At 39.8% G+C, this 25,900-nt stretch overlaps 1 protein-coding gene across 3 annotated transcripts in view; it reads left to right on the top strand.

Annotated features, from left to right (window-relative positions):
- ATPAF1 (ATP synthase mitochondrial F1 complex assembly factor 1) overlaps positions 1–25,900 on the top strand; it is a 683,947-nt gene that overhangs the window by 478,775 nt on the left and 179,272 nt on the right. For all 3 annotated transcript variants that reach the window (XM_044085819.1, XM_044085820.1, XM_044085818.1), the window contains one exon: positions 20,294–20,401. In XM_044085819.1, the coding sequence (XP_043941754.1) occupies positions 20,294–20,401 (108 nt within the window). The remainder of the gene's footprint in view (positions 1–20,293; positions 20,402–25,900) is intronic.

Below are 25,900 nucleotides of genomic sequence, written 5' to 3'. Positions count from 1 at the left end.
TCAGATGGAAATTACTTGTTGATGAAATATTTTTTTGTAATTACCGATCATCCAATAAAGTGGTTTCATCAACAGAAGAAAGGAAATATGGAATTAAGCAAATGGGCACTGTCACTGACACTGTTAGATACACATTAGACTTGGAATAAACTACCACAATGCATATGGTCTGTCAAGGGCACATAGACTGTCTCAGTGGCATGAAACAAGTGGTTTCAAGCTTGGGGGGGGGGCTCAATTCTAACATATCGTGGTGATTCTCCTCAGTAAAGGAAGGAAAAGCGCCCCCAAAAAAACTGATGTAAAAATTGTAAACATATTGCTTTTGAATGCTAATATGGTGAATACATAACTGTAATTGTAAATTATACTGTTTGTAAATGCTTGTATGATGATACACGGTGATGTATGTCTCAATAAGCAGGTTTCAGCAACAGTGAAAACAAAGGATAGATAAAACAGGAAACAAAATAGCCACCCTTGGAGAAGAGCACATAGAGACTAGATCACTGGATCTATCTGGAGGAGATTATGTTTCTACCTGAAAGACAGAGGAAAGCTTGGTACTTGTTAATCTAAGTAACCCAGAAGAAAAAGAGATTTGCTTAGGGATTAATACCATGTTTCTTGCATATAACTATACACACACACACACACATATATATATATATATATATATATAAATATATATATACATATATATATATATATATATATATATATAGAAATACATACACACACACACACACATATATATATATATATATATATATATATATATATATATATATGTATATATATATATATATATATATATGTAAATGTATATATTGGTCTGCTTCATAACATTGAAATTTCATAACATTGAGACTAAAACATTGAAAACTCAGAACATTGAAAGTGTGCTTCATAGCATTGTAAACTACAATGCATATGTAAATAACATCCTCTCCACCTATAACAACACCTAACTATGAAACACACTTTCTACTACACTCCCCATGTCAAGATAACACTACAGTGGAAAAAAAGTTAGGAAATTAACTTTTTTTCCACTGTAGTGCAATCTTGGAGTTGGTATATCTAATTAATGGAGGTGGGGGGGGGTGCAAAACGTAGTAGTAAGTGTGTTTGTTAGTTAGGTGGTGTTGTAGGTGGAGGGGATCTTATTTACTTGTGCAGTGTAGTTTTCAGTGTTATTTAGTGCACTTTCAATGTTCTGAGTTTTCAATGTTTTGAATTTTCAATGTTATGGTCTAAGTGTTATGAAATTCAACATTATAAAATTTCAGTGTTATGAAGTAGACCCATATATATGTGTGTATGTGTATATATATATATATATATATATATATATATATATATATATGTATATATATATATATATATATATACACACACACACACACTGATGTATTCTGCTTTTAATTCATTTTTTCTTCCCAGCATAGAAGGCCAAACAGTAAATACATTTAGCCACGTATACCACACTTTTGGTGTTACAGTTGTGTTTATTTTTATATTAAATATAATTTTTTTGACCCTATCATTGTCCATGAACTATTATTAATGTATCTACATTCTTTGCAATTACCACGCATTCCCATTTTATATTGTATGGTATCAGAATTATAGCAGTTCACCTTTAATTTCGGTAATCAAAATAGCTCTTTAAATTACCAGTTCTTTTGAAAATGAAAGGGGGCCCTTCATCTATCAAACCACCTACTGCATCAGGTAATAGTATCTGCCTATGCTGTTTGTTGTTGTAGCCCTTCCATATCAGTGGAGAAATTGCACATGAACTGCAATGAATAGCCATAGCCACACCCGAAATCCATTTGTATAATTCACCATCAAAAGAGAAATTATTCTGTAAGACAATCTCCATAGGCACAAAGTCAGTGTCATAGTCTGACACAAATTCAGATAATAGGACGACATCCCTAAACTAAGCCATTCCCACATCTTATGGAATAACTATATAGAACTTCAATGTCTGCCAAAACAGAGACACTCATTCTGGATGGATAAATCTCATAAAATATCCAACAAATGCCACAAATCTCTTAATATATTGGAAAATAAGTTTAGGATGCCCTTTATTTTTCTGTCAACATAGACCCCAATGACACTACCTTTATTCTACATAATCACTCAAAATGGTGGGTTTCCATGTCTTTTTGAACTTTTGAGTGTCACAAACAAACTTGAAGTAATAAGGATCTCTACATATAAAAATGTAATTGATATTAATCTTTAGAAATAATTTGATCCATTGACGCATCATTTAACCATAAATCGTTTTTGTAGTAAGCTGTCAACATTTCATTCTTTGATACATGTGTATATGATTTTTGCATCTTTTGGGAACATGGTTTTATGGCATTGTGAGTTATTGTATGAGCCTTTCATAATATAACATCACTTCTGGCATTTCTTAGTCATGGTGCTAAAGTCCCAACATCCAATCTCAGCCTGCTGTTCACTCACTGCTTTGTATATCAGATGACTGTAAGATTTCTTCCAATAGTGATAAGGTGCAGGTGTATTACAGCTCTTTCAGTCTCTGAGAAATGTTGGGGATACTAATGCCTTTATGTTGGAAACAGATAAGGATAAAGATACCTCCCTTGCTTGCACATTCACTTCATTTGTGAGATGCCTTGGCTGATGTGGTGTTCTGTGGAATGACGTATTGCACCTGTGCCTTCACATCGAGAAATGGTAAACCAGTATTTGGTGAAGAAAGATGAGTGAAGTCTAATCATCACTCTACATTAAAAATCCTGATGTACCGAAAGACCTCACACTGAAACATCGACCACAAAAAGTTGAAACAGGAACACCCGAAAGCACTAATAAAAAAAATCTATGCATGGGTTCTAAGCTCCACACACACACACACACACACACACACACAAACATCCCTACATACCCTGTTTCTTATATATGCCAACTCTAACATTGCACTACAGGGAAAAAATAGTCCCTGCTGCACTGCGATCTTGCACAACATGCTACTGGTATTTTTATTTATTAAAAAAAAAGCCAGTAGCAAATGGAGTTAACCTTATGTGTTTTGACATTTTGTGGTTGATGTTTCAGTGTGCGGTGTTTCAGTACATCAGGATTTTGAACATATCCCAGTTTTTTAGGCCTAGAAGCATGTAGATGTCAATCTCTTTACTTCTAATGCCCTGTACAAACCATTTATAGGGTGTTGCGACACATTAAGGTAGCATCACAAAGCAAATTGTTATGTGAGGTCTTTGGTACATTATTGGTTCTAGATACCACTGCATATTTCCACTATAACCATATAAGGAATATAAAGCTTAAGACCGGCTACTCAAGAGGGCATTCTTTGCTTTTTCGGGCTGTAGAACTGTCGGTCTCATCTGTCCCATTTACAGTGTTCTCTTGCACATGCTCTGAAAGTCTGGCAGAGTTCCCTGTTTCTTGATCATGGGATCTACATATGACAGCTTCCTCACTGTTTTCTTACATAACCTTTCATAATTTTGATAGTACTAATGCTGTGGCTAGCACAGCAGGTCATGAATGGATGTCCATCAGATAGGGTGGTTCAAGACTGTTTATAAATAATGAACCGAGGCAGGCCTTTCTGATTGCTGATCTGGTGAAAGACTTTAAAAGATGAAACTGAAGATGACCACCATGAATGGTCTGTACGACTGCCCACTACTCCAGTGGCTTTATGTTTTTCTAGGTCAAACCGGTTTTCCAAGAAGTCACTGCCACCACCACTACCCCCTCAGCAGTATGAAAAAGAGTAACCATGCACCAAGCAACCTATACTGGAAAAATATGGTATAATACTTATGCAAAGGAGAAAGCAAAACTAACCAATGCAAAAAGAGCAGCACCAAAGATATTTGAAGAGAAATGCAGGCAAAGGAATCCGGATATGGAAAACTTTAGAATACAAAAAATAAGAAGACAAATATGAAAAGTAGAAAAGGAGATTAGTAGTGGAGAAGTTAAAGAAATAGAAACTGAGGTTATGGAGTACTGCGAGGTGAAGGAGTCAGTGTAGAAAATCTAATTCAGAAAGCACCACAACAGGATAGAACAAAAGATATCCAAATTAAGGGTAAACCAATGGAATGGAAAGCAATTGGTCAAGTGCCATATTGAAGATATTTTGGAGCCTTCCACAAAAACCAGTATAAACGTCCACTTGAAGCTGGCCAGCAAGGGAAGGAACAGGAAGCTGTGGAAACTCTGACACAGTCAGTGTTCAGGTGTGTTACCCCAGTAAGTTCCCATATGAAAGAGCAATGGATGGCACAGGATGAAATTGAAAAGAATGTGCCACAGGAAGATGCTATAGACCTTTCTATAGAATGCCCGCAGGAAATGGAAAATAAAAAATGTGCCCTCAGATTAGAAAAAATGAGCTAAGAGAAGAGTTGCTTGATTATTAAGAGATATACATATTAAGATCAATGAAAGAAACTGCAGAGGGTCAATAAAACCCCAAAAGTCAGAAGTTTAATAAAACAAATGAACACAGTAATTAGGACTGTCCATAGAGATCCATGCGATAAAACAGAAGTAAACAGGATATATTACTGTGCAGCTAAGTTGATAACTGATGAAGCTCTACTGCCAGAACACAGGGTAGTGAGGGGAAAGGTAGGGGAAAAAATCGAATACCGTCATGGAAGTATCAAATAGAGAAAACTATAAAGCAGTTAAGACAAGATATGTCACTGTTAGAAGAATATAGAAGAGGGGACACATCAACAAAAATACTAAGAAAGACAGATGTAATAAAAGCAATCTGCAGTATTACAACAGACCAGGATCTATCATGCACTATTGCAGATAAGCTAAAAATCTTAGCACAGGTGGAAAAACTTAGAAGATACACAGATAAATATAAAGGAAAAGTACAAAATAAGCAGTTTATTGATGACCCAAAAAAGTTTTATAGAGAGTTGGGAAACAAGGTAAAACAAATTGAAAGACCACCAAAAAAATACAGATACATTTTGGAGAAGTATTTATGAAGATCTTGTGGAACATAACAAAGATGCTAAATGGATAGAAGAAGTAAAAGAAAGAATAAGAAGTTTAAATGTACAGGATATGAAATGGGATGACATAACAGCCAGAGAGATTGAAACAAAGTTAAGAAAAGCCTCCAATTGGAAAACCCCAGGCCCAGATGCAGTACCTAACTTCTGATTAAAAGTATTAACATCTTTGCATGAGGATTTAGCTATGAGTAAGAACTATTTATATGTGCACCCTGAACAGACACCAACCTGGCTAACAATGGGAAAAAGTGCTACTACTCAAGAGTAAACCTGCAAGCTACCCTAAAAACTATAGACCAATAACTTGCCTTCCAATGACGTATAAACTATACACTGGAATTGATGCCAGCATAGTTTATAGTCATTTAGAAGAAAACACAATTATGGCAGTCGACCAAAAGGTTAATAAAAAAGTCATATGGAACAAAGAATATTTTGTTGTTAAATAAAGCCATAGTGGAAAATTGTAAAAAGAGAAGAATCTAAGTATGGCATGAACTGACTGCAAAAAAGCATTTGATAGTATCTTACATTCATGGATAAGAGTGCTTAAGAATGTATAAAATACACCCTGCACTGATCAACTATTTTACAGTGACCATTGCCAGTGGCAGACAACTTTGCAATTAATGCATGATAAAGGGCAAATTATTATTCCAGGGATAAAAATTCAAAGGGGGATATTCTAGGGTGACACTGTCACTGCTGTTATTCTGTCTTGCTCTTAACCCATTAAGCTGTCTACTTAACAGCTTAAGCCATGCCTATAATTTGGCTCCTAGAAAGCAACAAAGTGTAAAGATTTCTCATCTTTTCTTTGTTGATGATTTAAAACTGTATAGCTCATCAGATGAGGAACTGAAAGCGGAACTGCAAGTTGTCAAAACTTTTTCCGATGATATAAGAATGTCATTTGGTCTTGATAAATGTGCAGAAGCAACCTTTAAAGTTGGAAAACTGCACCAAGAAAACATCAGTTTGGGACAAGAATGGGATGTAAAAGAACTTGAACAAGAGGGAGTGTATAAATGCTTGGGAATTAATGAAGGGTCAACAATAAAACATGAACAAATGTGAATAAAACTTAGTAAGGAATACTTTAGAAGACTTAAATTAATCCTGAAAACAGTGTTTACTTCTAGGAACAAAATCCAAGCAATAAACCAATTTGCTGTTCCTGTCCTAACTTACAGTTTTGAAGTGACTGACTGGCCACAAAACATGTTGGATAGATTAGATAGGAAAACTAGAAGGATGTTTCATGCACACCAAATGATTTATAAAAATCAGTGCATACCAAGATTATATATTCCCGATTCTGAAGGAGGGTGGGCCTCCTTGAAACTGATTACATGTATAGATCAATCACAAAAACGGTAGAAAGAGTAGTAAAGTGGATGGAGAGTGAAGTACAAAAGCAACAGCAACAGAAAAGTATTCTCTCCACAATGTCGAGCCAAACACAATTTTATTAAAAGTGACAACGCTTTCGGATATGCAAATAATCCTTCCTCAGTGTCTTACAAAAATTAAAAACTCATACTAGTATTTATAGTAAAAACATGTGATACAGCCATTAATTAAATAGAGTGAACACCCAACTCTTAAAGAAACAGAGATAACAAAAACAGGAACAGATATATACATATATTTCATTTCTTCTTAATTTTCCTTTGTTTATTTTTTAAGACAGGTTTTAAAGTAACCTGCTTGTTTAATCCTGGACCTTTATCAGCTTGAAGCCTAACTATCCATTCATATTCATTGGTGTCAACAATATTATTATGGTCACCAAGCCTAATATCAGAATAAACTATAGACATAACTCTAAAGTCAAATTCATGTTCGGCACCCATCTGGGAAATATGGCAAGCAAGTGAATTACTACAAACATTCCTACAGATCTCTGACTTATGTTCAATAATTCTGTCCTTTAATCGCCTAGTTGATTTTCCCACATAAAAACCTAGGCACTTTTTACATGTCGCAAGGTATATAATACTAGAAGTATTACATGTTGCTGTACAGTGGAAGGTAAACTTTCTACCACTATTAGGATGTATAAACTCAGGACATGAATTAATACTATTACAGCAAGAACAATTATAGCATGGAAATGTACTTATTCTATTAAATTCACATGTATAGATCTGCAGTTGTGGGACTCCACACACATATCTGCTGACCTCACAAGACCCAAACGTAGTGAAAGTTTTGAAACATGAGGAGAATAAATCTAAGATTACTTCTCTGCTTAATCTAGCAGAAGTATACCAGGGTCAAGCAGAAATGGAAATCAAACCAAAAGTAGATAAAAACTAGGCAGCAACTGAATGTGCCAAGAAACAAAAGAAAGATTATAAGGTGAAGGACCAGATGAGAAGGCAAGAAATGTGGAAAATGCATAAATATAGTTGCAAGTATAGAAAACTTCTGGAAGAACCTCATGTTGATAAGGAACGAAGAGGCAAATTCAAACCAAGAGATGAAGGGTTAATATTGGCGGCCCAAGATAGTGGGCTTCTTACACATTGGTTTACAAAATCCATTGAACATGTGGGAGACAGACAAATGTAGGTTTTGTGAAACTGAACTGGAAACAGTTGAAAACCTCGTTGCTGGTTGTGACATACTAATGGCAGAAGAACTGTATACTGAAAGGCATAGTAACGTGGCAAGACTGTTGCACTGGGGATTGTGCAAACATTATGGTACTGAAGTGGCTGAAAAACACTGGAAACATGAGACACAAAGCATCATAGAAAATGATGGTCTACATTACATGGGATCACCTATTACCAACAGTTCAACAGATGGTTGGTAGAAAACTGGATATCGTATTCCATGAAAAGAAGACAAAAGTAGCACTGATCATTGAAATCGCCACACCCAGTGACTACAGTGTCTTGTGTACAGAGAGACACAAAGTCATAAAATATCAGGATGTGCAGGCAGAAATGTGAGCAATGTGGAAGAAAGATAGCCAGACAGTTTCAGTCATAGTAGGAGCAATAGGTCTTATAAAAAAGACTCTCCAGTCACATTTAGACATGTTAACAATACATGTAAGCCCGTATAAACTGCAGGAGTCTTTACTTCTGGCTGACATCAAAGACTAAAACAATACTTAATTCCATGAATGTTGGTTGTACTTTGACTTAGAAATGGGGTCCCTTCCCGTCATGGTGTTAGAAACCCAAAAGACTTGGAGAAATTAAAAAAAAAAAAAGAAAGAAAGAAAAGTCTTCTGGAGGCAAAGTCCTCAGATGCTCACATGAGGCTGGTTTGCAGAGTTTGCCATAGCTTGGAAAGTTATAATTGGGGGCTGGTAGCATCTGGACATGGTCACATCTTAAAGTTATGATGTTCTCTCCCAGAAAAAAATGCTTGAGGAAAAATCAAGTGCTGTGAACAGGTCCAGACAGTGCTCCTTAACTTTGTGAAGATATGTGAAGGCTGCCAACCTAGCCAGATAGAATTTTGTAGATAATTCTGTCATTTGTAAATATTAATGTAAGCCACATGTTTGTTCTCTTTGTTAAATGTTGAACTTCAAAAAAATTTAACCACATTGCACTCTGCTGGATGAAAGTTGATAAGTCAAGCACTGTATAATTCTTTGAATTCTCAAACTTGGAGCCGAGATGTCTGGATGAAAGAATTCTTGCTATTGTTTTGAGACCAGAGTTAATTGCTAGAATTTGCATAATGTATTTTATTGCTGTAGCTTCCTGACCAGATGCAAGATTAAAAGGGCTGTTAACTCTGGGTTTCTGTTAGCCTGGGAACCAGAGAAAAGTGATGTAATCTGAAATGAGTCAGTAGTACTGTGTTATCAGTTTAAGGACAGATGGACTCAGAGCATTTGTCTTAAGAACATCCAGCATCACCAGCATTCTGCGTATGCTCTATATGTAAGTATATTTTAGAACTGTGTTTTCTCTTAGATATAGCTAGGAAATAGGAAGATTAGATTAGTTTTTTTTTCTGTATTTATGTCAGATCTTTTCTACTGTATTCTTTTAAGTATTTCTCTGTGATCTCTGAATTCTTGACTAGCACTGTGTAATAAGAAGTGTTGTCTTGTGTTTTTATGATTTATTATTAAATATTTTTAAACCTTTTAATTGTGGCTGTTTTGTGTAGAGATAATTTAAGCTCTAGAAGTACATTGCATGTATATAGTGATACTGTCCAAATCACTCCAATAAGCTTTGCTGTTCAGTCACGCTTACCATTTGGATAACAGTATCGCACAGTAATAATTGGACACCCTTTGTTAAGGGCCTTTTTAGTAGCTGATATTAGTGGTTGTTTGCAGTAATTTCTACCGCATAACCTGTCAGAGAAGGAGGCATAGCTGGAGAACCTGAAGACCAAAGACGAAGAAACCACAGACGAAGAATCCACTTAAAACACCAGATGTTAAGTTGTCTATCTCGCCTTCATTCTTGCTGGATGGGTTCGGAGCCGACCTCGGCTCCGACTCGGCCACTCTAAAAGCTCGAGAGTTGGTTCCACCGGCTCGAGGCTCCCCTTATATCCCACAACGCTAGGCGAGAGTTACCTCAGATCTCGTTTGCCGCTACAGCTTCGAGGCTGGTTTTTCTACCGGTTCCTGGTGAGTACTATTTCTTGTTGAAATTAGTCTTTAAAATCCCCTTTTAATTTAACATATTTACTTAGTTTAGTGTAGTTTAGGAAACTTTTTATTCCCTTCCAAAAAATTTCCGTTTTTTTCCCTCAAGAACCTTAGGTTCTTCCCTTGGGCCTATAGGCCTTTCCTTCCCTAGTGGAGTGTGTGTGCATTATTTTTAAAATCCTAGTACTGCTTTTATTATAATTTAATTTAACAGGGTGTAACTAGTGTGTTTGTGTGCGTGTTTGTGTACACCTGTTCAAATAAAAAAATGTCCAAAGAAGCAAAGGTCTCCGGATTCAAGAAGTGTGATGCGTGCTGTCAGAAAATGTCTCTGACAGACGCTCACACTTCTTGTGTCTATTGTCTGGGGCCTTTGCACCTGCAGGACTCCTGTGCTGTGTGCCATGGCTTCAGCCCCAGGGTCCTGCAGGAAAGAAAGAATAAATTGATTCTTAGAGGCTTACTCAAGCCAGAGGATTCCCTGTCTGTTTCAACAGGGAAGCCCTCTAAGGCATCTAGGTCTTCGGCTCCGGTAACTGAGCCGAGACCTAAGGTTTCTCAACCTCTGCCTTCATCGGCTCCGGCTGGAGCCGATAAGTCTCAGCCCACAGTTTCTGTGGCCCCCTCGGCTCCGGCCGGAGCCGAGGTAGTAGAAGTTCCCGTGTTGGCTCCGACCAGACCTTCGGAGCCGACAACTAGGAAGAGGTCCAGGTCACCATCTCTTGGCTCCGTTCATTCGGCTCCAGGATCTCCCCTGCTGTCTGAACGGAGCCAAAGATCTCACACCTCTAGGTCATCGAGGCTGTCGGATCATGACCTTCAGAGGGTAGTGAGTCGACTACTTAAGTCCGAGGCACTGGCCCAGATGCTTCACAGCCCGACTCATCAATCGATGCCTGCCCCGGTCCATCAACATATTCCTCCTTCGACTCTTTTGAGCTCGGAGCCGGGTCGTGTCGGAACCGAGACTGTGATTGCGTCGGAGCCGATACAATTGTCTTCGGCTCCGTCGTCGGCTCCGTTCTTCCTTGGAAGAATCTCGGCGCCGGACTTCCTCGTCGGCTCGAGGGGTGAGTGGCATCGACCCTTGTCCGACCCCTCTCCTCTCGGTGCTTCGGCGCTGGTGAGTTCGGCTCCGACATCGGCCTCGAGCCATCACTGTCGGTGCCGAGGGAGGTTCTTAGCTTCTCGGAGCGGGACCTCTGGCTCTGCCTGACAGGGGTGCATTCGAGGTCATGCGGAGTGTGTTAGAGCCTGGCTCTACTCCACAGTCGGCTCCGTCCGCCCCTCCCTCTATGGTGCCTCAGGCTAAGTCGACTCACTCCCTCATCCCGGACCGCAGAGAGCCAGCTCCTCAGGAGCCCCTGTGGGGATTTCATCCTCTTCGAGGCCTCTCCTGATTTGGCAGAAGAGCCCCTCGAAGAGGAAGTGTAAGAGGAAACACATTGACTCACCTGAGTCCATCACGCCAGACACAGATTTGGATGATTCTGAGGGTTCCCCGTTCCCCTTCTGAAGATGTCTCATTTGCAGACATTCTGGAGATCCTGAAACAGAGGGGAAATTGGCCAGCCCTCAACCCTTCGGAGGACCAATCTGTGTATCTTGAGGCGTTTGGCTCTCGTCCTTCCACCTCCTGGGTGTCCCCCCTCATGCAGGTGGTTGCTAAGAAGGCATGGACGGCTCCTGATTCAGTGGACCCCACTCCCAGGAGACCCTCCAAGTTCATAACAGCTCCAGCAGACAAACAATTTTTAACAAAAGGAGTTTCTGTGGATGCTATGGTGGTAGCTGCTGCCACTAAGAAGGAGCTAGCTGATCCTTCAGTACCTGTCCATCCACCTAACAAGGAATCTAGGTCCATGGATAGGTACGGGAAGCGGATGTTCTCGTCAGCGACATTTACCATGCGTTCGCTGAACTACCTGTGCCATTTTACTCGCCTTCAAAGGGACTTGATCAAGGAAGCGAGTGAAATGTTAAAGGACCCTACAGCTGCGGGTTTCCAAGATAAGATGAACACGCAGCTGGCTACCCTTAATTCCATAACCAACTCCTCCATGCGCCTTCTTACGCGGCTGATGGAGCGAGCAGAGCCGCAGGGACAGGTGTGGCCTTACGTAGGCATGCCTGGATGCGGCTATGCAATTTTGCGGACCCCTTCAAGACGTCTTTCACGAACTCCCCGCTTGATGGATCATCTCTTTGGTCCTCAAGTGAAAGAAACCTTGACTAGGTGCGAGACTGATGGCAAGACCCTTTCTGCCGCCGGAGTCCATTTTCTACTCCTTCCAGGCCTTACCCCAAAGGCCAGAAAGGTGGAAAGATGTGGTTCCGTAAACAATCTCAAGGGACTTCGCCTGATGCACAGAGTCGTTTTCCCACCAGAGGCAGAGGTGGGAATAACAATGGTAGACGTCGCCCTAGGGGCAGGGGGGGTCCGCAGAACCAGGGCAATCGGGAAGTCTTTCCTGACAAGCCCTTTCAGCATCCCTGAGGTGTTGCCCGACTGCCCATCTTCGGAGGCAGTCGGGGGAAGATTGTCACTGTACCCAGAAGCCTGGCTATCCCTGACTCAAGACAAATGGGTACAGTCCATCATTTCGAAGGCTATTCTATCCCTTTCTTCGCTTTCCAAATCAGTCAAAAATCCCTTCCAGATGTTCCACCTGCTCAAAGGGATCTAGCAGTTTTGGAAATTTCAAAACTGCTTGCAAAAAGAGCAATTCAGCCAGTTCCAGCAGACCAGCAAGGATCCGGAATCTACTCAAGGTTCTTTTTAGTTCCAAAGAAAACAGGGGACTGGAGACCAATTTTGGATCTCAGTGTCTTGAACAAATCAGTCAAGAAAACAAGATTTCGGATGGTCACGCTGCAATCCATCCTTCCCCTTTTGGGCAAAGGAAACTGGATGTGCTCTATAGACCTTCGGGATGCGTACTATCACATAAAGATGAACAGACGCTCCAGAAGATTCCTCCGCTTCAGGCGGGGAACCAGTCATTTTCAGTTCAGGGCCCTGCCCTTTGGTCTCACCACTGCCCCCCGGGTGTTTACCAAATGCATGGCAGTGGTAGCTTCTCACCTGAGACAACAAGGATTCCAGGTGTTTCCATATTTGGACGACTGGCTCCTCACAGCTCCCACCAAGCATCTCCTTCTGATGGCCAGAGATTACACTTTTCGCTTGTCAAAACTGGGTATTTCAATAAATTGCGAAAAGTCTGTTTTGTCGCCTTGTCGCACTATTACCTACATAGGCTAAATCTAGATACAATAAACATGTCTGCAAGGCTAACACATCAGAGACTATCAGACATTCACAAATTGGTATCACTCCTTCTCAACAACAACAGAATCAAAGCCAGGTTAGTTCTAAAGGTGTTGGGAATTATGGCAGCGGCCATACCCCTGCTTCCATTAGCCAGATACCACATGCGGATCCTTCAGTGGATGCTTTTTACTCAATGGTCATACCAGGAACTTCCAATGTCTCACACCATTATGATCACGCAAGTGTGCAAAAAGCATCTCATGTGGTGGATGTCTTCCCCCCAGCTCCTGTCGGGAAGACCCTTTGTTCCACCTCCTCCGGTTGCTACTCTGACAACGGATGCCTCCCTGATCGGATGGGGGGGGGGCATTATCAGGGCAGGACAGTCCAGGGCACATGGCAACCAAACGAATGCCACTTGCACATAAATGTTCTGGAGATGAGAGCAGTGCTTTTAGCGTTGCAAGCCCTTCAAGACTCTCTTCCCTTGGGAACAATTGCAATCCAGACAGACAATATGTCTGTAGTGTGGTACATCAACAAACAAGGCAGAACCAGATCATACCCCCTGTGTCGAGAAGCACTCAGACTGTGGCAATGGGCGATTTCTTCTCCGCGGGTTCTGATAGCAACGCACATCGCCGGGAAGTCCAATCATATTATGGACAAGTTGAGCAGAGCTATACTCATGCCTCACGAGTGGTCTCTGAAAGACTCTGTAGTGAGAGAAATTTTTCTCAAGTGGGGTCAGCCTTGCTGCGATCTTTTTGCTACTCCCCAAAACAGCAAGTGCAGAGAATTCTTCACTCTATTCCCTTTACCAGGCCAACCCAGCAGAGACGCCTAGTCCAAGTTTGGCCGGGGACTTCTGTATGCATTTCCTCCTTTCCCACTGATCTCTCAAGTAATACAGAAAGCTATCGCTCAGAAGGCCTCATTGATCCTCATTGCTCTACTGGCCTCGACAAGTGTGGTTCCCCTTTCTACATCGTTTTCTCTTGGAGCGACCGTGGAATCTGGACCTAGTTCCAGATCTTTTGATCCATCAGTCGGGTCAGTTTCATCGCTCCCTCCCCTCTCTGAACCTCACTGCTTGGTTCCTCCAGTTCCAACTTTAGCCAGGCTTCCTCACTTATCTCACTCTGTTAGAGATATATTGATAGCTTCCCATAAATCTTCCACTCGAAAGATTTATTTGAGTAAGTGGAAACGCTTCACATATTGGGCTCAAGGAAAGGACATAGATCCTTTCACTGCTTCCATCCAACTAGTCCTTGATTTTCTAGCTGAACTCTTCCATGCAGGTTCATCTCCATCTACACTTAAAGTTCAATTGGCAGCTATTTCTAACTTTCATGTGGGTATTTCTGAATCTGCCCTAATGTCCCACAAACTCTGCAAAGCCTTTTTGAAAGGAGTTTTTCTTCTCAGACCTCCTATAAGAAATCCTCCTTCTCCTTGGGACCTAAATTTAGTTCTTGCCTCTTTGATTCTTCCCCCTTTCGAACCTGCAGTCTCCTGTTCCTTAAAATTATTATCATGGAAAACTCTTTTTCTGGTAGCTATTACATCAGCTAGAAGAGTTTCAGAGCTTCAAGCACTCAGCTGTCGTCCTCCTTATCTTTTGTTTCATAAGGACAGAGTATCCTTACGAACTAACCCGTCCTTTTTGCCTAAAGTGGTCTCGACATCAAATCTGAATCAAAGCATTGATCTACCAGTCTTTTTTCCAGAATACTCCAATAGGTCTGAACAAAAATTACACTGCCTGGATGTTCACCGTCAATTGAGGTACTACTTGGATAGAACTAAACAGTTCAGAAAATCTGATCAGCTGTTTGTCTCCTATGCGGAGAGCAGAAAGGGACCTTCAGTTTCAAAGGTATCATTATCCAGATGGCTAACATCATTGATTTCTCTTGTATATGAGATTAGACATCAAAAGCTACCTGATAAACCTAAGGCTCATTCCACCAGAGCTTTGGCTACTTCTTTAGCCTTCCAAGACAGACTGCCTATTGACACCATTTGTGCAGCAGCTACTTGGGCTACTCCTCACACTTTCATTTCTCATTATAAGTTGGATTTAGCTTCTAGGCATAGAGCTAGCTTTGGTTCCACTGTTCTCAGGAGTCTGTTCCGTTAGGCCACCCGGGACAAGGTGCTAGGGACGCGGTCCCATCCAGCAAGAATGAAGGCGAGATAGACAACTTAACATATAGAAGTTATGTTCTTACCATAACGTTCCATGTTAGTTGTCTTCTTCGCCTTCTTCTTCGCCCCACCCTCCTTCCCCCTGGCCTGGACAGACCTAGAGGAGTTGTGATTGTGACCTCTCTTTCTACCACCTCTTTTCTTAGACATATGCTATTATGCATATTTCCTGGTTCAGGATGTAGGTCACCCTTCTTTCTTCCTGTTGTTAGAGGTGGATTCTTTTTTACAGTTATTCTGTTACTATTATAAGCTGGGGTTAGCTTACAAACGAGATCTGAGGTAACTCTCGCCTAGCATTGTGGGATATAAGGGGAGCCTCGAGCCGGTGGAACCAACTCTCGAGCTTTTAGAGTGGCCGAGTCGGAGCCGAGGTCGGCTCCGAACCCATCCAGCAAGAAGAAGGCGAGAAGAAGACAACTAACATGGAACGTTATGGTAAGAACATAACTTCTATTTTATTGCACGTCTAGCGCTTCGGCAACTGCCTTCAAGGAGTATAAAACATCACATAACTTACAGTTTATATACCCTAATACATCTAACAATTAAACAGCCTAAACCAATTAATCAATAAACATTAAAAAATACTTAATACTGCTTCCTCATCAAATAAGAAGCCTCCAGTTACATTCCACATTCAGACCCTGAGGAAATAGTGTCATATTTCAAAATGAAAATACTTTCTTTATATAACAACTTCTTTTTGTACAAATCACCAGAAAATACACCTTTCACAATATGTTCTAAGATAGTGGCTTGTATCCCATTTGGATTAAAATTGTGAGCCAGCATAAAATGTTTAGCAAAAGGGCGATCTTCTTTATTATTTATAATATTCCTGACATGCTCCTGCAGTCTAGTTTTAAACTTCCATTTACTTTCTCCTGTATATACAAGGTTACAAGGACATTTCAACGCATAAATAATACCTTCAGTATTACAGCTATATATATTTTTTTAACCTCAAATACATGGCCATTTATATACTTAAAAAGTTGGAACAATATAAGGACATACATTGCAATGACCACAGGGTGAAGTTCCTAATGTCTGCATGGTCCTATGTTGTAATGTCTCAATGGGATATTTAAATTTGTTATGTACCAAGATATCTTTTAAATTCCTACCTCTATGAAATGAAATGCCTAAAGACCTAGACAGTAATTTTTTTAGGTCCATTGATCTAAACAAAAAATTCCAGTAGTGTTTAACAATATCTATTAAAACACCACTGAAAACACTATATGTAGAGACAAAATAAACTAGTCTTTTCTCTTGATTTCTAACATCTAACTTATACCCCTATAAGTACCAACTTTATGTTGTTCATTAATAGCCTTATCTATAGCTGTTTGAATACTAGCTTCACTATATCCCCTCGATCTAAACATCTCACTAGTCACATTAATTTCTTTAAAAAAGTCCGTGTCAGTGTTACATAGCTGTCTAAGTCGCATACATTCCCCATAGGGCAAGGAGACCAAAGTATGGACTGGATGACAGCTAGTCCCCATCAAATACTGATTACTATCAGCAAACTTTCTATGCACAGACGTACGTAAAGTATTACTGTCCTCCAGAATCAGATGTATATCTAAAAAAGTTATATCTTTGCCCACCTGTATGCCATCAAAGGAAAGTCCAAATCTATTATGTTGCATAACTTCTATAAACTGACCCACCTTTACAAATAAAAACAAGATCATCTATAAAATGAAAATAACTAACTATGTAATTTTTAAAAAGTCTATATGATATAACTATTCTAACTCATACAAACCCATCATCAAGTTGGCATACCTGGGAGCAAAAAATGCCCCCATGGCAGTGCCCTTGATTTGTCTGTATATTTGTTCATTAAACATAAAAAAATTGTTATTCAAACAAAATTCCAATATTTCAATAATATAATACGTTACTGGACTATCGCACAAAAAATATTTTACTGCTTCTAGTCCAAACTGACACTCTATGTGAGTATACAAACTAACAACATCAACACTTATAAAAACATATCTCCACTCCACTGTATTTTAGATAATTATTCCAAAAAATCAAAACTATCCCTAATATAACTAGGTATGATTATTACATAAGTGAATAAATATTCATGCAAAAATTTCCCAATATTAGATAAAAAATATTTTTGAGCAGTTACAATAGGCCTACCAAGTGGGTCAACCCCACTTTTATGAATTTTTGGAAGACAGTCAAATCAAGCCAACTCACTGTCACCAGTACTAAACTTTTTATCTTTGTCATTTTGTGAAAGAAAAGTCTTCTGGAGGCAAAGTCCTCAGATGCTCACATGATGCTGGTTTGCATAGTTTGCCACAGCTTGGAAAGTTATAATTGGGGGCTGGTAGCATCTAGACATGGTCACATCTTAAAGTTATGATGTTCTCTCCAAGAAAAAAAATGCTTAATGAATCAAGTGCTGTAAAGAGGTCCAGACAGTGCTCCTTAACTTTGTGAAGATATGTGAAGGCTGCCAACCTAGCCAGATAGAATTTTGTAGATAATTCTGTCATTTGTAAATATTAATGTAAACCACGTGTTTGTTCTCTTTGTTAAATGTTGAACTTCAAAAAAATGTAACCACATTGCATTCTGCTGGAGGAAAGCTGATAAGTCCAGCACTGTATAATTCATTGAATTCTCAAACTCGGAGCCGAGATGTGTGGATGAAGGAATTCTTGCTATTGTTTTGAGACCAGAGTTAATTGCTAGAATTTGCATAATGTATTTTATTGCTGTAGCTTCCTGACCAGGTGCAAGATTAAAAGGGCTGTTACACTCTGGGTTTCTGTTAGCCTGGGAACCAGAGAGAAATGATGTAATCTGAAATGAGTCAGTAGTACTGTGTTATCAGTTTAAGGACAGATGGACTCAGAGCATTTGTCTTAAGAACATCCAGCATCATCAGCACTCTGCCTATGCTCTATATGTAAGTTTATTTTAGAACTGTGTTTTCTCTTAGATATAGCTAGGAAATAGGAAGATTAGATTAGTTTTTTTTCTGTATTTATGTCAGATTTTTTCTACTGTATTATTTTAAGTATTTCTCTGTGATCTCTGAACTCTTGAATAGCACTGTGTAATAAGAAGTATTGTCTTGTGTTTTTATTATTTATTATTAAATATTTTTAAACCTTTCAATTGTGTCTGTTTTGTGTAGGGATAATCTAAGCTCTAGAGTGTATTGCATGTATATAGTGATACTGTCCAAGTCACTCCAATAAGCTTTGCTGTTCAGTCACACTTACCATTTGGATAACAATATTGCACAGTAATAATTGGACACCCTTTGTTACGGGTCTTTTTAGTAGCTGATATTAGTGGTTGTTTGCAGTAATTTCTACCCCGTAACCTGTCAGAGAAGGAGGCATAGCTGGAGAACCTGTGCCAGCCTTCCCCAGGAGTGTCTGTGTGTTTGTATATAATAACTCATATCTCAAAGTGTTTGTGTGTCAGCTACTTGGGCAGGGACATGAAGCACTGGTTGGACAGAGAGGGTGGTGGAGGTTATAGCTTGACCACTAGGCTGAGATCTGGACCCTATAGCTGTGCCAGTGGGGAGTCTTATTGGGGATATGGAGAGAAAGGGAGAAACCAGCCCCAGACTGACTGTGATCTCTGTGTGCTCTTAAGGGAAATTGTACTTTACTGTGTGTGCATTTGTTATCCTCCCCTATGTGGACGCCCCTCACTGGTGTTAGTGGTGAGGATTGAGGCACCTTGATTGCTGGGCCAATGCACGGGTGTCGCAAACTTTATATCCTTTTCCTTCTTTCAGCAGAGGCAGCAAGTTTTGTCCACATACCTTCTTGATACTTGAGGGGACAGGAGATTTTTGACCTGCTTTGACCTAAGCAAAGTCAGCACACCGTTTTATGTCATTTCTTGTGGATGGTGACTTTTTAGATGGTCAATATCTGTGCATAGCATAGCAGCTATATGGTTTTGATTGGCATGATAGATACCTTCTTGGTACATCACCTTCTGCGATCCTCACAGAGGGTTTCTTATGTTCATTCTGTCTGGGTTTCATTTTCAGTACAAACTGTTGCATTTTGATCTCCACACTGTGCATTTGTGTTTTTTTTTTTTTTTTTTACCAGTATGCTTACTGTACCGGTTGAGGAATTGTTGAAAAGGAACTTTGCATTCATTTTCTTCAGTGACTGGTTCTTTCTAACCCTGTCAAGGTAAGCCCTAGTAGTGACCCTTGCTTGAGTTTTGGTTGCAGATCCTGAGGTAACCATAAACTGAGAGAAGTTTCTTGTCCCAGCATAGATGATTTTTTTTTTGCAGATGTGTGATATCTGTTACAAAGTTGTAGTGTTCACAAACATTTTGCGTTTGACATTGCATATGAATAAATGCACTACTTGCATTGTATTTACATTTTAGTGTAATGTGTATTTTTATTCTGTGTGTACTGAACGTAACACTGAAAAGGAGTCCAGTAATCCAGGTCTATGTTTGCACATCGAAAAAAAAATTACAGCGAACGGCTAATAATTGAACATTAAACAACAAAAGTTTATTGTACTAAAAATGCTAAACAGCAAAAAATAATTCATCAAATGGCCATAGTTTTCCAACAACCAGGAAGTACTGTGATGCATAAGGAAGGAAACCTTTCTTTAAATTTGCCCTATTCCCCACTGTAGTGCGATCTTGGAGTTGGTATATATATTTAGGGGGGCAGAGCCCCCCACCTTGGTTGGTTACATTCTCGATGTTGGCCAACTATGGCCATTCGATGAAGTATTTTTTGTTGTTTGTAAGCTTTTTCAGTATGTTAAACTTTTGCTGTTTAACATTCGATTATTAGCCATTTGCTGTAATTTTTTTCAATGCGCGCACATGGACTCCAGTAATTCTGTACCTCTGGCTGATAAACAGTATAAATACAGTATAAAACGTTCTCTTAAACGGTAAGTTTGCAGTAAGCTAACCTTCCTTTTCTAGGGTATTGTAATTAATAACAGTTCAGGATATTTGCTTGTCAGTGTGTGTTGAATAATCGTTGTTTGAAAAAAAGTATTTGTTGAGCTGATTATTGTTTTTGCTAAACCTTTGTAGACATTAGCAGAAAATGCTCCCAGTCAGTTAATACTGTACCACTACTGCGAACTTCAGGAAGACAAGGGAATTGTACTCTTGACAGCAGAAATGGATTCCACCTTCCTGGTAAAAATCTTAATTCTATCATTTTTTTTCTTCCTATACAATTAATAATTGAAGTCACATTGGGATTAGATGAGTGTCTCACTACTGCTCTGGCATCTTCATTTTTTATAGCAAGTTAAAACCCATTATATTTGCTCAAGAACCCACACTGCCAGGGTCATTTAATGTGGTTTTATATGTAGTTCTGATATCTTACATACCTAAATGCATTGCTTACTTGTTCTGTTTCGAACACTTTAATACGCATGTTGTGTGCATTATTACTTATTTCTTCAGGAATATTCCTGATAAGACTTGTTACTGGCACAGCAATTGCACTTTATAGGTAATTATTTTTTAGGAGGGGAATTTCATTAGGCTGCTGTAAACAGGATTATACAATGGCAGGATTGACAGGACTGATAATTGATTTTAATTCACCCATTCTCCCATACACACAAACCCTCAGCACCTTGTGGATCGAATGAATGCATTGGCCCCCGTTTGTTTTTTTTTGTTGTTTGTTTTGTTTTTAGGGAATGGCCACATTTTGTGCTGAAAGCATCAAGTGGCTTATATACTTTTACAAGGTGTTGCGGTGAAAATACTTGCACCACTGAGCTGCTTTTCTAATGCACAAAGTATAACTTTTAAAATTCTGTAGCTCTGTGATGTATTGCAGGTGCTGACAGTGACTTTTACAGTAATATAGGGTAAACCATTAACCTTAAAAATTGACATTTACATTGATGGTAGGCTGAGATGCAGAATATTAAATGGACTCAAAGGGCACTTTAGGTAGGCTTATTGTATCCTTCTGCCATCAAGCAGCTGTTATGTCATAATTGATTTGCACTGTCCTTGTCTCCTTGCCTTGAGTGGACAGGTAGTTCCAGTTAATTGGAGCATGGAGACAGAGAAGTATATGTGCATGGAATACTGAAGCAAGGACAAAGTACAGCCAGAAAGAATGTACTAAATAATTTGATGGTGTAGATTAGAGGTCATAGATGCCACAGTAAAGAATTACAGTTAAACTGAGTTTTCTCTTATTAGTGGTTCTCAGCTGACCATTATTGTATGTTAAAAGAATATACAGATTATTCCATTTCATTGTAATAAAGTGTTTCATGGTGTACCATTCTGCAGTTTGCTGTTGTGGTTGTCTTTGTAGAAGTACTTCATTTAAAACTGCAATATATAGCTTACTTGTGCCTTTGGATGTACCTTTTCACACAAGGAAGCACTGTGATGCAGTGAATGGTTAATACTGCTACCTCACAGTGTTTGGTTCTGTAGTATGTCTCACAAAATAGGTCCATTTCATGCGGCGTTTACATGTTCACTCAGTGTCCACACTGATTTTGGCTGGAGGCCCTGGTTTCATTCCAGTTCCCAGTTGCATGCAAATGGCTGAATTGGAAAAGCCCATAGCTCCACCTAGATGTGTGTGTGTGTGTGTGTGTGTGTGTTTTTATCTGTATATATGTAAAGTGTATATATAAAATTAACGTGTGCAGTTCAAGTTCCTGTATATAAAATTTGTGTACTTCAAGATCCTACACATCAGCCAGGTTGTCAATGTATAGACCATGTTCCTGTGTTGCATCTGAAACTTACCCTACATGCTCTCCAAAAAGACTCTCCTCTTCAGATCTAACTTACCATGTTTCAAAACAGAATCATCAGAGAAAAAAATTACCTTAAGCTGCATTCTGCTTATTTCAATTGTCTATAAGAAAACTTGGTTCTTTTTATTCAGTATTGCTTTTCTGTGATTTCAAATGTTAGTTCAGGTCAGGCATTTTTACCGATTATTACTCGTCTGTATTTTATGTCTGTGTAAGCTGCAAGCATTTTATCATCTTATCCTTCTTATTGTACAGCATAGTGCTGTTCTGCAATGGTACTGATGTTCATATGTTTTCTTGGTTGTTAATGTTTAAGTTTGGATTGCATTGTAGTGTATAGCTTAAAAAGAAGAGTAAAGTATTTAAGTGTGAGTATAGTCAGAAAGCACTGCCTCAGGACATTTTTTGTCTGCCTGTTGCTTGGGAAAAGCATTTTACTGCTGGGTGTGATATTGCAAAGTGTTTAGTCTGTCTACTCTTAGATATTAAAAAGACAAGTTGAAATTGTTTATAACAGGAAGATGTTTCAGTCCCCCCTCCCTCCGTTATTGCTTTCACTACAAGCAGTGCTTCAAGGTCAGCTACCCCAACCACCAAAGCAGTGCTAGTTGTTGTTTGTGATGAATTTGCCAAACACCCTTCCCCCTGATCTAGTTTCTTGGTGGTCCATCCTGTCAACAGAAGTGGTTCAACTGGTACTCAAGTCTTCATTAGAAAATCATCTCTTCCAAGAAGACCATACCAAACTCTCCACACTCTCCCACCTGGATTATGATAAGACTGATGCTAGGAAATCCCACCCAGATCCTGAAAAAAAAAAAAAAAGAGTGAAGAAAAATTTGACAACTTTTGATTTACTTGCTGATGTAGTTAAGCTGATTAGAACTGAAAGCTTCTTTGTGTACTTCTGTGCATATAACTATGAGCTCATACTATTGTCAGCAAAGTTCTGTAGATGTTGTATTCCTCCATCTGAATGTGACTATGAAAATTTAATAGAGGCATATTTGAGAGTTCAGTAATGAATGTATGTTGTCTGTTCCCATTTGGTGTTAGGATAAATAGAAGCACCTATTCAGTACCTACTGTTTTTGCTTTGTCTTCCCAATTCCGCATTTTTTCACTGGGCTCCATTCTAGCATACGTTTTGAGGAGACCAGAATTAAATTACAAGGCTCAGATTTTGATGATAACCAATCTGTCTTTGTTGGCTGCAGTTTAAATTTCAAGGCCCCTGCTTTGGAAGTTATCTCCTTTAGTATTGACATCTTTTGTCCCTGGGTTTTCTGGCCTTTAGCTGGACCTTCAGGGTTGAACTTGGCTTAGAGTTTTAGCATCTTTTAGCATCCATGTTGATCTCACAGGGGTTGTGATTGAGTCTCATAGCATTGAGCCAGGAGTGTTTGGGTTCTTGGTGACTGGTTCAACATGACTTGGCTGGTGTAAGTGTCTCTCTTGGCTGGCTTTGATCTCTGGAAGCAGGAGTCAATGTAATTTCACCTTGAGTGCTGCTTTGACCTTGATGTTGTCATTGTCTGTACATGCTGTTCTCCATATGCTGCCACCATTTGTGCCTACATCCCATGCCATTAGTATCAGCTATAGACGGTGCCATACCTGGACATCCACATTTACATTAAGTAAGACAGAGGGACCTGAAACCTTTTGCAAGATCATTCCCAGATATCTGGACCACTTCTACCTTCTTCATCATCCCTGGACTTTCCACCTCTGAAGACTTTTAGGAAACATAACTATAAGAAGAAGCACATAGATGAGACTCTGGAGTCTTACACTGCAGATTTTCAGGAAGAAGAGGAATTATAATTCTTTCCTGCCCCCCCATGACTCTATGTTTAGTGATTAACTTGAAATAATGAGTCAGAAGGGGAGAAGAGACTCCCACAGTCCCCAAGATCTCTCCATAGAGGATCATGCATGAGGCTTTCTGGACCCCATCTCCAAATCTAGTTTCTTGGTGGTCCGTCCTGTCATACTTAAGTGATACCTAAGTCTTCATTAGAAAATTACCTCTCCTGTGAAGACCATACCAAATTGTCTACACTCCGCCTGCCGGATTGAGATTCCCAAGTTTGATTCGAACTTATCTGTATGTGGCTGCCCTTAAAAGGTCTGATCTTTTGGAACCTTGCATTCCATCCATCAGATAAAGAAGCAGTAGTGATGTACAGATTTAGAGACTGCATTTACTCACCCTTGACTTTTTCTGTGCAGTTATCTGTCTCATAAATTAAGGTTCCAGAGCTGGCAGATGAAATGAGCCATTCAGTGGAAAAATTTTCAGTGTCCATAATCACAGTGGGATTTGCATCCCATTCAGCTGATGGTGTGGCTCAGCAACAGATGTCTGTATTGCTTTTCACTGTCATGTTTAAGTACATTTGATTTACTTCACCAAGGACAACAAGGTGACCTGTACTAATGCCCACTTCAGCGGGTTTACTTTTCAGTCCAAATGTTAAAGTTCACCTGGAGGATATGGAAGTGAAAAGAAAGTCCCTTTTTGCTGTTGGTGTAAATTTCATACTGTAAAGTGCATGTTTGCCAATAACAACAAAATAACCAGAGGCCTGAAAGAGACCATCATTATTATGTTAACTTTAAGAATGGTCATTAGCACAGAGGCAGAAATTATTAGCAGTACCAGTGTGCCATAGTCCTTCTTCCAGGAGACATCACTAGAGCCCCTTGAGACCTTGTCAGAGTGTTCCATGCAAGACAGGTAGATGAGAACAGTAATATGTTGAGGCTGTACAGTTCCCTTCTACTTCTCTCCTAAGCCTACTGTCTAACCTTACCAGATATTCTACCCTGTCAAATCAGTACTTCAAGAAAAGAAATGATCTGATGTTATCCATGTCATTATTCCTCAATGAAGGGTCTTGGATCCAATATCGGATCCGAGCTGGCAACTTTTAGCATAGACAAGAGACAAGGCTCAAGCTCCTCCCTCTCCCATCATCCCCTGCTGTCCTGCAACCCTCAGGTCTTGTTTGTCAGGTTTTGCTACGGACGTGATCCCTGGCTCTCGCTCACAGATAAGTGACTTACTTCAGCTTTTTTTTGCTATAGCTTAGCTTAACTTACTGGTTTTAACTCTCTCTCTGATTTATCTTTAGCTGTTGTGTTACCTCCCCTCCCCTCCCTTAGATTTCCCTGGTTTGGGTAGTTTCCATTGTTAGTTGGGTTTTTTGGCACCTTTTTTTTTTGGTTAGTCGCTAGGCATTACTGTTTGCATTTGTATTGTAGTTGTACTTTTCAAAAATTAGAAATTATGTCTGAAAAGCCCTCTGGGTTTAAAGCGTGCTTCTCGTGCAGTCAGAAGATGCCCAATTCAAAGGAATGTTTGTATTGTTTAGGGGCTCCTCACCTGGAGGCTGAATGCAACATTTGTGCTGCATTCAACCCCAGAACTTTGGTGGAGCGCCACAATAAGCTGCTCCTTATAGGCATGGTGCAGGGGGGGTGTCCTTATGTTTCCCCTCCTAAGGCTTCCTCTTCTGACCTAAGACGAAGACCCCTTCCATGCCCTTGGTGGCATCTAAAAAGCCACGGCCTTCTTATCCTAGATCCTCAGATCTTACTCCAGCTTGGGTTATCTCAGATCTGAGGTCTTTGAATCTGAGATATTTGGGTTCTTCTTCTGGATCCAAGGCCTCCTCGGATCAGAGGCCCTTGAATCCGGTCAAGGTCAGGCCAGCCTCGGATCCGACTAGTTCATTGGATCCGATTGCTCCTTCTGCTCGGCCATTGGATCCAACAGGCTTGTCAGATCCACCCATAACTATTGAGGATACAGTTTCACCTAGTTCCTCGAGACATTAGACCGTGGAGCCAAACTCCAGATCACCAACACAGATCCTCAGGG

This window comes from Protopterus annectens, chromosome 10.part0, assembly GCF_019279795.1.
Source record: "Protopterus annectens isolate FY-2018-M chromosome 10.part0, PAN1.0, whole genome shotgun sequence".
Lineage (NCBI taxonomy): Eukaryota > Metazoa > Chordata > Ceratodontiformes > Protopteridae > Protopterus > Protopterus annectens.
This window is presented reverse-complemented; position numbering and strand designations above follow the sequence as displayed.